At 37.2% G+C, this 13,930-nt stretch overlaps 1 protein-coding gene across 1 annotated transcript in view; it reads left to right on the plus strand.

The window, feature by feature from the left end:
• Positions 1-13,930, plus strand: part of CFAP47 (cilia and flagella associated protein 47) — a 222,767-nt gene that overhangs the window by 66,241 nt on the left and 142,596 nt on the right. The window contains exons 25-27 of the mRNA XM_075538347.1: positions 463-658; positions 2,507-2,509; positions 4,592-4,795. Coding sequence (XP_075394462.1) covers positions 463-658; positions 2,507-2,509; positions 4,592-4,795 — 403 coding nt within the window. The remainder of the gene's footprint in view (positions 1-462; positions 659-2,506; positions 2,510-4,591; positions 4,796-13,930) is intronic.

The raw sequence follows: 13,930 nt of genomic DNA on the forward strand, positions 1-13,930 counted from the left end.
ATAGTGCCATGTGGGGATCTCCTGTCTTTTCTTCCCGGGCATTCTTTTCTACATAGAACAATCCAGATGAAACCGCATTCTTTTTGTTAAAATGTTTATGTACTCCTTATGGCAATTGTCTGAACTCGTCTTCACGCTGAATATACAAAAAAAATAAAATAAAATATTTGGGTGTTTCTTAAAGGTAGAACTAAGGTTGCACTACTCAGAGATATATTTATTTTCTCATAATAATGAAATCTATGTTAAGGTGATTTGCATCTAGTTTCACCTCAAAATATTATTTCAGCAGCACTTTACAGCAAATATTACGTTTTTCAGCAGCCGCAGCTCAGTCACTGATTAATTGATTCTCCTTCCCTAGTGTATCCTTTCATAGTACATTTTAATATTTAAGAACGTTTAAGTTACAAATTTATTTGTGTAAAACTCTTTTTATTTCCTTCCCTTTCTTTTCGTTAGAAATGCCTAAAACGTATACTGTAGAGGTGCCTATCCTTTTAAATGATAATCCAGTGTGCTTCCGCAAAATGTATATTACTGGAGAAGTAAAGTCCCCCAAGTTATCGTTTGATCCACCATTTGTATTTTTTACACCTGTTCCTTTGGGTGTGACTACTGTTGTGGACATCAATATTTTACCACAGAATTATTTCAGGTAAATATTAATATGGGTTTGCAATATGTTTAATATACTTTTTTGGTTTGTGCCTTCGTTGTATTAGTCAACTTTAAAAGTCTGACTTGTTTCTATGGTTAAAAGAACTATTAAAATGCCTTAGTATACATTAAAATTTTAAAAGGTATATCTCACTCATTGACTTTTCTTTTTAAAAAATGTAGTGTGTGGTTCTTCATTCCATCAAAGGCAAACTTAAAAATGAAATACATTACTTTTCTATTGCTATTTGACACATTGCAGCAAATGTTGTATTTTAAAACAACACAAGTTTGTCATCTCTCAGTTTCTTTAGGACAGAAATCCAGGTTGGATTAGCTGTGTTTTTTTCAAGTTTTAAAATGACAGAAATGTAACTGGCTAGGTCTCTGGTCTAACTTGAGTCTCAGGGATCTCCAAAATTCTCAGGTTCTTAACAGAGTTGATTTCGTTGCAATTGTAGGGTTGCAACACCATTTAATTGTTGTCTGCTTTCTGAGAGACTCCATCCTTAAGGCCACTCTCAGATTCTAGACATTTGTTCCTCTCATGACAGCATGGCATCTTATTTGTAAGGCCAAAACAGAAGTAGAGTATTTTCCTGTCTTCTCTGCCTCTGATCGCTAAGCCTTCTCTTAAGATATTGCTTGCTATGTCAGACCCCATCCATTATAATCACCCTTTTGCTTCGAAGTCAACTGATTAGAGACCTTCATTACATCGACATAGTGTTCCCAGGTGAGTATGCAACTCAAACTCACGGCCATCAAGCAGATGCTGATTTGTAGTGACCCTAATGGAGAGAAAAAAATTGCTCCTGTGAGTTTCCAAGATTGTGAATCTGTACAAGAGTATTCTCTTGTGGAGCAACTGCTGTACTTGCACTACTGACCTTTAGTGGTTAGCAGATCAATACATAGCCTACCAGGCCACTGGAGCTACTTAAGAAAGAGCAGTTGCATGAATTTTAAAATAAAATATATTTTGCTAGTAACTGCTGTGTAAATTTGGAGGTTTATTGTCAGGAAAGCATGTGTAAGATATCTATTAATTTAGTCATTCAACTTTTGAATAGTATAAAAGTTTTAAACAGGGCTTCAAGTTAAAAGTTGTTTTTTATCAGATATGGCATAGCACAATTTAAGTTTAAAGGAGACTGGTGGCATAGTGCTTACCCATTTGGGCTAATACCAAGCAAAACAGTTTGAAACTATCAACCACTACAGAAGAAAGAGGAGGATTTCTACTACTGTGAAAACTTACCGCTCGGGAAGCCCACAGGGGTAAGTCTGCCATGTCCTAAAGGATTGCTATGAGTTGTCATCAACTCAGTGGCAGTGAGCTTTGTCTGGAGTTTGGTAGCGAGGATGTAACCCAATCTCCTTATTAGATATCAAATGAAATTTATGGCAACAATGATTTTCCCAGTGACACTTAGGTAATTAGTAAAAGGTTTATATTCATACCTGTTTTCTTGGAATTATTCTTATGTTGATTAATCAATTCGTCATAATAGTGTAACCAAAACAAGTTGAAATTTTTATTTACCTTTTCTCTAGTTATTTAGCTCAACAATCTGTCTTTTTAAAAATCATTTTATTAGGGGCTCATACAACTCAACACCATAGATACATCAATTGTATAAAACACATTTGTACATGCATTGCCCTCATCATTCTCAAAACACTTGCTCTCCACTTAAGCCCCTGGCATCAGCTCCTCATTTTTCCCCTCCTTCACCCTCACCCCTCCCTCATGAGCCCTAGATAATTTATAAATTATTATTTTGTCATATCTTGCAATGTCTGATATCTCCACCCACATTTATGTTATCCATCCCCCAGGGAGGAGGTTATATGTAGATCCTTGTAATAGGTTCCCCCTTTCCAACCCACCCTTCCTCCACCTCCTGCTATCTCCACTCATACCACTGGTCCTGAAGGGATCATCCACCATGGATTCCCTGTGTTTCCAGTTCCTATCTGTACCAGTGTACGTCCTCTGGTCTAGCCAAATTTGTAAGGGAGAATTAGGATCATGATAGTGGAGTGGAGAGGAAGCATTTAGAAACTAGAGGAAATTTGTATGTTTCATCGTTGCTGCATCTCACCCTGACTGGCTCATCTCCTCCCTGAGACCCTTGAGTAAGGGATGTCCAGTGGCCTACAAATGGGCTTTAGGGCTCCACTCTGCACTTCCCCACTCATTCACAATGATATAGTTTTTTTGTTATGATGATACCTGCTACCTGATCCCTTCAACACCTAATGATCACACACAGGCTATTGTGCTTCTTCCATGTGGGCTTTGTTGCTTCTGAGCTAGATGGCCACTTGTTTACCTTCATGTCTTTAAAAGTCCAGATGCTATATCATTTGATAGCTGGGAACCATTAGCTTTCTTTACCACATTTGCTTATTCACCCGCTTTGTCTTCAGCGATTGTGTTGGGAGGGTGAGCATAAAGGAATGCCAGGTTAATAGAACAAAGTATTCTTGCATTGAGGGAGAACTTGAGTCGAGCCCCAATGTTCATCTGCTACCTTAATACTAAACCTATAAATATATGTACATAGATCTATTTCCCCATCCTCATAAATAAATATATTTACATATGTGCATGCCTTTATTGAGACCTCTATAAATGCACTTTGCTTCCTAGCTCTTGCCTCTATTCCCCTTGACTTTCCTCTTGTCCCACTATCATGCTCACTCTTCATTTGGGTTTCAGTAATTTCTCTTGGTTACATTACCCTTGATCACGCCCTACCAGGCCTCCTACATCCTCCTCACCACCGATTTGGATCGCTTTTTGTTCCCTTGCCCCAGGGTTTGTTCACACCACTTCCTTTCCCCCCACCTCCCCCTCTCCCATGTGCCCTCGGAACTGTTGGTCCCGTTGTTTTCTCCTCCAGATTGTTCATCCAGTCTATCTTATTTAGACAGACCTGTGGAGATATAAATATGCACAAAAACAAGACAGAGCAAAACCAAGCAAAAAATTAAAACAAAACAACAAACCAATGAAAAAAACAAAAACAAAACACAACAAAAGAGAAAAGCTTGTATTTAGTTCAAAGACTGTAGCTCAACAATCTTTAGATTAAATTAATACTACTATTAAAAGAGTATGTTATATACATTATAGTATATTACAAAATACTAATTTACAATGAAAATATATGTTAGGGATATATGACTCCTTATATATCATTTTAATAGTAAATAAATCAACATAGCATAGTTAAACATTGGGCACTAAGGACTTCCTGACAAATAATTAGATTTAAAACTAAATATTAAAATGAAATACTGCATATTACATTATTTAAAAACAGAAATATTTTAGATTTGTTAAATTAACTATGACTGTATAATGAAATAGCATGTAAACATTAAGTGATATTTTAAAAAGTGATTATTTAAAACTATCCATGATACACTGTATGAATGTAGGTGCTTACACGGTATTCACATTTTGAGAAGTTTCCAAGGAAAGTTATATGCATCTGTTACTAAAATTTAGCCTATGTGCATTAAAACTTTTACTAATGTTATAATTTGGGGGGTGTTCTTGCTGCCAGAATATACTTAAGGACAATAATATTTAAGTCATTGTTGAGATTAAAAACAATGAATTTAATAATATATAAATCATGGTTCAGATTAAAAACACAGTGTATTGAAGTCAGCAGTTTTACCTTTCCTCTTTTACCCTCTTAGGCCAAAAGGTATATTTGATTATATATGATTCTTGGTCAAATGAACATATTATCATATTGTGATCAGAATATATTAAAATAGTTTAATTGAGAATATTGTAATTATTTATTGATTTTAATCTTTTATTTAAAATATGATACACATATAAATCCATTAAATTGTAGGTTGTTTGAGTGATTAAATGCTTCTCTTTTTTCATTGAAAGTGGAAGTTCGACACTTAGCATTCAGGTTCCATCTGAAACAGTTCTTGAAGACGAAATTTTTCCACTTGCGGTAAAGTTCCCAAAAGGCAAAGTCATTCAAGGAACTAGATTTGGAATCAACAGTAAAATCCCCTGCCAACTAAGCTTCAGATCATCCAAACCGGTGTCATTTTTCACTAAAATTCTTTTTGGTGATGGCAACAAAAATTGGTAAGATATTTATGTGATGCTTTTGGATCTAATTGTGAAGAACCATAGTTTTCTATCTACAACATGGTTAAGACAAATAAAAGTATCATGATTTTGCCCATAAGTATTTTCTTAAAAGTTCAAAATGTACCTTTGCTCTTAGGAAACACAGCATAATAGTGGTTATCAACAAGATCTATGGAGTTTGATTGCCTGGTTTGAATCCTGATTCTGATAGCTTTAATGAAGTTATTTAACCTCTGGCATTTTGTTTTCTTATCTGACAATGGAATAACTAATCTGCCCCTTCCATGGATATAAGAACTTGAGTTAGTAATCAATAAGTAATTGGAGTTTATAATGACTACATAATTGGACATGCCTTGAACATTCCAAGGAGTCTTGGTGGCAAAGTGCGTTATGTGTTGGGATGCTAACCTCAAAGTCAGCAATTGAATCCACTAGTTGGTTGGAGGGAGAAAGATGAGACTTCATGCTCTGGTAAAAATTTGCAGCCTTTAAGTAAAAGATGAGTAGTATGTGGCATGTATAGTGATGAACTAATAAGAATTATATATGAGGAAATAAGACTAAGAATAGCATTTTCAATTTTTAATCAGTATAATTCTAACTAGTCCTCCAAGTAAATTCAACAAAGGGTTTCCTTGATTTAGGGAAAAGATGTGAACTCGTGGGTGGCCATTAAATCCCATTTTCACTTCAGCAGTACTGACCAGAAGGGGCATTGGCCTATGTGTGTGTGTGTGTGTGTGTGTGTGTGTGTGTGTGTGTGTGTGTGTATACACACACACACACTCTGTTCTAAAAAAACCCTATGCTGTATAACTAGTCCAAAGAAGCTAAGAGTACTACTTATAATGTCAAATCTCACTCCATACATGCTCCATCCTGGAGAAATCTCAGCTTCTCTTCTTTGCTCAGTGCAGGGCTTAGCTATCCCACAGAGCCCTTTCTCTCTCATCCTTGTCAGTGGGTGCCTGCCCCTTCTCTCCTCCTCTGTTCACCCAGAGCAAAAGTCCAATAATCATTGATAAAACTCACAAACCCTAAAGAAAAGGACATTCTTTTATCTAGCAGGTGGAAGAAAGATGCAAGCACAAAAGGTGAGGTCCAGGAAAGATCTCAATGCAAAGTTTTCATGGTCCCAGCAGACATGCTTTCCTAAAAGCAAGTTCTTCACTCTCTTTACCCAGAAAGCTCCAATGACCCACTGTCTTTCAAGACCTTTGACTGGCCTCACTTCGCTCCTATGATACAGTATACCATCCTTGTGAGACTTACTCAGCACAGGGACCCCAGTTTGCCCCTTTTTCTCTGAGTATTAATCATTGGCCTCAGGTATAATGAGACGCTCAGGAACCGTTATATAAAGTTTTTTTTCCCCCTTGCATATTTCAGTTCTGAGTTTAAATTGTGCAGCTTCCTGTACTAGAATATTCTCTCATGTCTTTAATGTTTCTGATGTGTAAATCAATATAAAAGTAGGTTGATTAGGGTGTAATAGGAAGAATTGATATCCCACATATATTTTCAAGGAATTATTTGCTGAAAAGACCATGTGAAGTATAGTCATCAGACTTCATCCCTTTGTAAGCTTGGTTCTTTTTCAGCTAAGGGGAGCTTCCTGTCAATAAATTGAAACCCAGGAGGAAAACTGCACCTCCATGCTGAATCAGATGCTGATTAAAGGCACAGATACTTAAGTCTGAGGCCAGGAATTCTGAGTTCCCTTCCAGGTTTTCCAAGGTCTCAACCCATTCCAGATATGGTTTACTTCGGTCTTCTCCAAAATATGCTTCCCCTATATTTCTTACACAAGAGCTATCTGCTCATAAGCCTTTGTGAACCCCACTGTCTGCTTCCAGCAAATCCAGGCTCTGAGCCTCAAGCTCACTGCATCCAGTTGATTTTAACTCACAGTGACTGTCTCAACTAGTAGAACTGTGCTGTCCCTGTCCCTGTGGAGTTCTGATGCCGTAAATCTTTGGAGAAAGCCTCATCTTACTCCCCAGAAGCAGCTGGTGGGTTTGAAATGCTGGCCTTGTGGTTAGCAGACCACTACACCACCAGGGTTCCTTTGCTCTGTGCTAATTAGTGATTGAACGCCACACCTATGGAACCCTTTTTGATAACTATAAAGCAGTCGTAGACAGGAGATCAAATTTATCTTCCTTATCATTACCAATATTGTGGAATAAAATCATTTTATTGGGGGCTCTTATAAAAATCCATATATGAATTGTATCAATCACATTTGTGCATATATTGCCATTATCATTTTCAAAGCATTTTTTTATACTAGAGCCCGTGGTTTCAGCTCCTATTTTCCCCTCCAACCCCCATCCTCCCACCCTCGTGTACGCTTAACAAATTATAAATTATTTTCATATTTTACACCATCTGCTGTCTCCCTTCATCCATGTTTCTGTTGTTCATCCCCCTGGGGTGGGGAGGAGCATGTTATATGTTGATCGTTGAGATCGATTTCCCTTTTCTCCCCCTTCTCCTCCCACCTTCCCCTTGGCTTCATTACTGCTCCCATTCGTATTCCTGAGGGATTTATCTGTACTGGATAGCATGTGTCCAGAGCTTTTATCTGTACCAGTGTACATGCTCCAGTCTAGCCAGATTTGTAAGGTAGAACTGGGGTCATGATAGTGGGTGTGGTGAGGGAGCATTAAAGAATTAGAGAAATGTGTGTTTCGTCAGTGCTATACTGCACCCTGGTTGGCTCATCTCTGCCTTGTTCTGTGAGGAGATGTCCAGTTGCTTAGAGATGAACTTTGGGTCTCTACTCTCACCCTCCTTGTTTGCATTGATTGTTAGTTTTGGGTCTCCTGATGCTTGATACCTGATCCTATTGACACCTCGTGATCACACAGGCTGGTGTACTTCTTCCATGTGGGCTTTGTTGCTCCCCTGCTAGATGACAGCTTGTTTAAATTCAAGCCTTTAAGACCCCAGACTCTATATCTTATAATAGCCAGGCACCATTGGCTTTCATGACCACAATTGCGTATGTACCCATTTTGTCTTCAGTGATTGTGTAGGGAAAGTGAGCATCACAGAATGCCAGATTATTAGAAGAAAGTGTTCCTATGTTGAGGGAGGGCTTGAATAGAGTGTCCAATGTGTGTCTGCTACTTTAATACTTAATGTATAAATACATTTCCATTTGGCTCTCAGTAATTCCTCTCAACTACATTACATTTGATCAAACCCCACCAGGCATTCTACTCCCTCCTCGCCATAAATTTTAGATCTTGTTGTTCCCTTGTCCCTGAGGTTGTTGCACAACCCACCTCCCCACCCCCGCTCTTTTCTTCTCTCACATGTCTCCCCGAAACTGCTGGTCCCTTTGTTTTCTCCTTGGGATTGTTTTTCCTGCCCATCTTTTATAGATAGACATAGGAAAAAAAGGAGAAGAAGGGAGAAATAAAACGCTTTATAAATAGTTCCAGGTCTGTCTGCTGATCCTTACAAATATTTTCCCATCAGGTTTGATGAAGTGCCAAAGCCTTGGCCCTTGAGTGGAGGCCTATTTTCAGAATTCCTCAGGGACTTCCTTGCTTTGCCCCCCTGCCATTCTGTTGTACTCCCTTCGTGGGTTACCCTGCTGTGGGTCAGTCTGGGCACATTTTGGGTACTGTATCTCCAGTGCTATTCCTTGTAGAGCTGTAGGTCAGTGAGGGGACATCGTGTCTCATGATGGGGCTGACCCTAAAGTCAGCTCTGTGCACTAGCTGCTCTGAGCAGGTATGCCGTCCTTTAAGCTTGGGGGGCCAAAATGTGGTGTTCTCTCTCTCTCTCTCTCTCTCTCTCTCTCTCTCTCTCTCTCTCTCTCTCTCTCCCCCCTTTCAATCTCTCTTCCTCTCCTCCCTTTCCCTCTCTCCCTCTCTCTTAGTTTGTTCCTGTGTTGTCTGGGTAGACCTGCCACTCCCTCTGGGCTGTATCTTCAGTGCTGTTTTCCTCCATATCGCTGCCACATGCCGGTAGGTTGCCCTCAAGCCTTGGCACACTGGGTTGAGGTCTCGTCCCTCTCTCCCTAGTCAGTGGCGACATAAGCAATACCCTTCCTCAGTGGACTTAAGTTGTACAAATTTTAAATAAATATGTCAAGCTCAGTTTATCATTCTGTTCATCCATCCATGCATGGAGTCAAAACTTTATAATCTCTGCGTGCTATAGGTTGTTCTTCGCCTTTTGTCTTTAATAAGTTTCCAGAACAAGGAATAAGATATCTATGAAAGAAGATGAAACGTAGGGTTGAAGGACAATTAGATGAGTTGTGCCTCATTGAAGTTGTGAGCTGGTGGAAAACTAGAGTGGTGATAGTTAATAAAAAGGAAGACGTCTAGCTGGAAAAGGAGAAGGGATTCTGATGACGGAATATATATAGAGGGCATAGTGAATGTTTGTAGGATGTGACATTTTTCCATCCTTTGAAATGAAATATAATCAAACACTATATTTGCATGTGAATTAAGTGTTGCTTAGCCATAGACCAATCTATGTACCTTTTTCATGCATCTTAAAATTCTGGCTATTTGCGAAAAAGCCCACATGGAAGAAGCACACCAACCTGTGTGATCATGAGGTGTTGATTGCATCAGGTATCAGGCATCAAAGACCCAGAGCAAAAAATCAGAATGTGAATGAGGTGGGGGGGGGAGTGCGGAGTGGAAGGCTAAAGACAGTCTGTAGGAAAGGGTTGTTTGTAGGGAGAAGACGGGCCAGTCAGGCTGCAGTATAGCACCAATGAAACATCCAGCTTTCCTCTGGTTCTTTAATGCTCCCCCCACCCCACTATCATGGCCCTAATTTTACCTTACAAATCTTGCTAGACCAGAGCATGTACATGGGTACAGGGAACACAGGGAATCCAGGACAGATAAACTCCTCGGGAACAATATTGAGAGTAATTATACCTGGAGGGTAAAGGAAAGGTGGGGGGACAAAGGGGCCACTGATCACATTTACTTATCTATAACCCCCGCCCAAGGGGATGGACTACAGATAAGGGAGTAAATGGAGACATCAGACAGTGCAAGACATGAAAAATAATAATAATTTATAATTATTATGGGTTCACGAGGGAGGGTATGAGAGGGAGGAGGAAAATGAGAAGCTGATACCAAAGACTCAAATAGAAAGAAAATGTTTTGAAAATGATGATGGCAATAAATGTACAAATATGCCTGACACATGGATGGATGTATGGATTGTTACTAGAGTTGTATGAGCCCCCAATATGATGATTTAAAAAATAAAACATGCTTCCTCGTTTTCAAAAAAATTCTGGCTATTTGAAAAGAAAAGTGTGACCTTGTTAATAAAGGCCATAATCTATCTCTAGCTAATGGGAGGTTTCCAAAAGTACAGTGATTACTTACTGGTCTGTTTGATGTTTAATTGAGTATTTCTTATCTATTGCTTGCTAATAAAATACTTTATATTTGTATCACTGAATTTACAAATATAACTCTGTAGTGCTGACTAAAATTCTAGTCTTTTCTCTTAGTTTATTAAAATGGAAATGCAAATTGTTTTCTATTCATGAATGTCTTTCTTTCCTTCCACTTGCACCTTCTGTTGTTCTCTCGACCATTGCTAAACTCAACAATAATAATACTTAAGAGAATTTTTCTCCAGACTAGACTCTATCAGCAAATATTAGCTCTGTGATGTTAATAACATATCTCAGGTAATGGTGAGTCTTCAATTATATTTTATAGCCAGCTCATGAGAATTTGTACATTGGAATCTGACATTTCCCAGAGCCTTGCTAGACATAATGCTTTCCTTAAAAATCTACATATAAACCCCTTCCTAGGGGATGGACAACAGTAAAGGGATGAAGGGAGGCATCGGACAGTGTAAGATATGACAAACTAATAATAATTTATAAATTATCAAGGGTTCATGGGGGAATGAGGAGCTGATACAAGAGCTCAAGTAGAAAGCAAATGTCTGGAGAATGATGATGGCAACAAATGTACAAATTTGCGTGAGACAATGGATGGGTGTATGGATTGTGATAAGTTGTATGAGCCCCCAATAAAATGATATTTCTAATCTTCAGAAAGAAAAATCAACAGGAAGTTGAATTCATTTCTGCTTTGCTGAAACACAATAGGTGGTTCCGGATTCCCATTTTGGTTTTGCAATGTAATCTGTCTTCTTTCCATCTGAAATGATCTTCTTCTCGTACTTCCTTAAACTACTGGGCATGTGGTGTTCTGACATCCAGCATTTATTCCAGTCAAAGAGCAGTGATTGCCCCCTTCTCTAGCCATGAGAACTATTTTAACTTCAAACTCTAGGAGAATTCTTATATTTTGATTCTGCTCTCTATTTTGTGAGGAAACATATGATCAAAATGTACTCTAAATTCAGCCAGACTTTGGAGGGAAATTTCATTTCCATAACTATTAGGGCATGCACTGACATCTGTGAATTCGTGTTTAAAAAGATATGCTAAGCAAATTATTTATCTGACAGATTGTGGTGCATAAGGATATGCAGAGTCTCTGCTGCTTCCTCATGTTCTGCTCCATCTCTGGGGGCCCATATTCCAGAATTTAGCAACCGTTTTTCATGGATGATAGACACCTGTCTGTTTTTTTAATCATTCCAAATCTCTTATTGATTGAGGAGAGATGTTTTGGATGGGTTTCCTTGATTTTTTAAAAGAAGAACAAAACAATGTAATATAGACTCCCTGTGTTTGGTTTGTTTTTACCGTTGGCTTTATATTTAATGGAAACATCCAGAAAGAGAATATGACTTTGGGATATTTGATGAGATGAGACTGTTTTACATTGCACTTGGTACATCATAGTTTCTACTGAATTTTCTGTTTTCTTCCTCTATGAGACATTTTTCTAATGCCAGAGGTCCCCAGGTAACTCTACCCCCTGTATTTGCTCAGCTATTCATATTTAACCATCAAGCTATTAATACATTAAAAAAATATTCTCACAGCAGAATTGAGACTACAGTAGAACTGTTTAGTGCTGTGTTGTCATTCCCCTTTTGGTCTCAGACATATTTATAAGAAAACTTCTTCGGGAAAGCTCATATTTCTTGGCGGCTTCCAGGATTTTGGCAAAATGGTAGAGGGAATAGTTTTGAACAAGAGCTTGATCAGAGAAAGTTTATCCTTTTACTAACTTGCAGGGCCTACTCGGTTCTTACTCTATACTCTCCTCTCTTTAAAACAGCTTCTACACTAGAGTGCTGTAAAGTGTTCCAAAAGATATATTTAGATTATTTTGGTATGTTCATTTTAAAAATGAGATATTCTAAGAGATAACTGAAAATAATCGATGTAATTTACATCTTAAGTAGATCATAACTGTTTTCTAAAGTACAGTTTTTATAAAATTCTAAAGAATGATGTCGTGAAAACAAGCATACTGATATATATTCGTTCACGCCGTCACCAGAGGAGCTCTTTTAGATTTGGTTCCAGCATGTGCAAAATGTTGATTCTATACTATATTAAATAGTTTATTAATTATTAATAATTTATATTTTATAGCTATGCAAACCTGAGCTCAGATTTGCATAGCTATAAATATTTGTGGAAGTAAACTGCCACACCTTTCTCCTGCAGAGCAGCTGGTGGGTTCCATCAGTCAATTGTATGGTGAACATTTTGGCTCTTTAAACTCTGCACCTCCAGGACTCCATTGGAGCCACATGTTAACTCATAAAGACTTAAAACAAAAGCATGAATGATGTATGCATTCATATTATACATATGTATATATGCACAAATGCTTGTAAATGTATTTATACATTAAATTAGATATAATATTATAAGAATACATATAGTTTTCCAGACAGCATATTTAGGAGATAGTACATTTTATTTTTGTCAGTCTTTCCATAGATACCTAATTTTGAACTGTAGTAAGAGCATAATTATAATATATTCTTAAGGAATGCCATATTAAAAAGTAGTCATAATGTATTATATATGTAAATAAATGCTATTAATTTTATTCACTATATTAATAACCCTATTAACTAACAAAATTATATTAAATATATAATTAATTAGCTATTTCATACACACACAAACACTAGGGGGCTCTAAAAATTAGTGGGAAAATTACATTCTTTTAATTTCAATTTTCCACAAACTTTGAGACCCTTATATACATCTCAATGATTTTTGTTCAAATTTGTGGAAAAGAGATTTAGAGAAAGATTTTCAGATTTAAAGATTCTTCACATAAATTGAAAGACTATGTAAATATTTCTGGGTCTAATACAAATAAGATGTGTCAAAAATGTATACAAATTTGAAGTATTGTAAAATGAGGTGTAGTTCTCTTCAGCATTCTACAATGCTTCAAATTAATTAAAGATAATCATATATAATTTATATGTAATGGACTTCCATGGACATTGGTATATTTCAATAAAAATTAAAATCTATTTTAGGGATCTTATTTAGTTAGTTTGACCATACTTCCTAGGATTATCAGTGTTCATTGACTTTATAGGCTACAGATACCATTTATTGTGGATTATGGCCACAGAAGAGTAGTTGAACTTGTGATCCCTTTTTGCCTGCAATATTGAAAGGCAAATAGTTAAAAGTATCATTATGATCACGAACTTTTTGAGTACCATTTGATATATTGAAAACAAAGTAGATAAATCTAAACTCTAGAATGTAATCGTTGACTAGAAAAATAATTTATAATACTTGTGAAAGAGACAGTTTTGTGTCTTGCAACATAATGGATGGATTCTACCATTATGAATATATAGACCTATAACAGCAGCAAAATTCAAATTCACCGGCCCATAGATTTATTGATATATAAGTGCTAGCTAGGGGAGATATCAGCTATTTAAATAACATATTAAATAATTTCTTTTCATGTAAATAAGAATGCATGAATGTGATTTTGTTACAAATTATTAATTGGATAGAGGTGTTTAAGCTACTTTAGAACAGTCCTTCAAGGGAGTCTGCTGTATGATAAATTCCTCGGAAACAAATTGTAGCATTTGAAAACATTTCCTTGACATTTAGTCCTCACTCAAACACTCAAAAGACAGTAAACCTTGGTGGTGTAATGGTTATGCTTTGGGCAGCCATACACCTGGCTGGCA

Source organism: Tenrec ecaudatus, chromosome X (genome assembly GCF_050624435.1).
Source record: "Tenrec ecaudatus isolate mTenEca1 chromosome X, mTenEca1.hap1, whole genome shotgun sequence".
NCBI classification, from domain to species: Eukaryota; Metazoa; Chordata; class Mammalia; order Afrosoricida; family Tenrecidae; genus Tenrec; species Tenrec ecaudatus.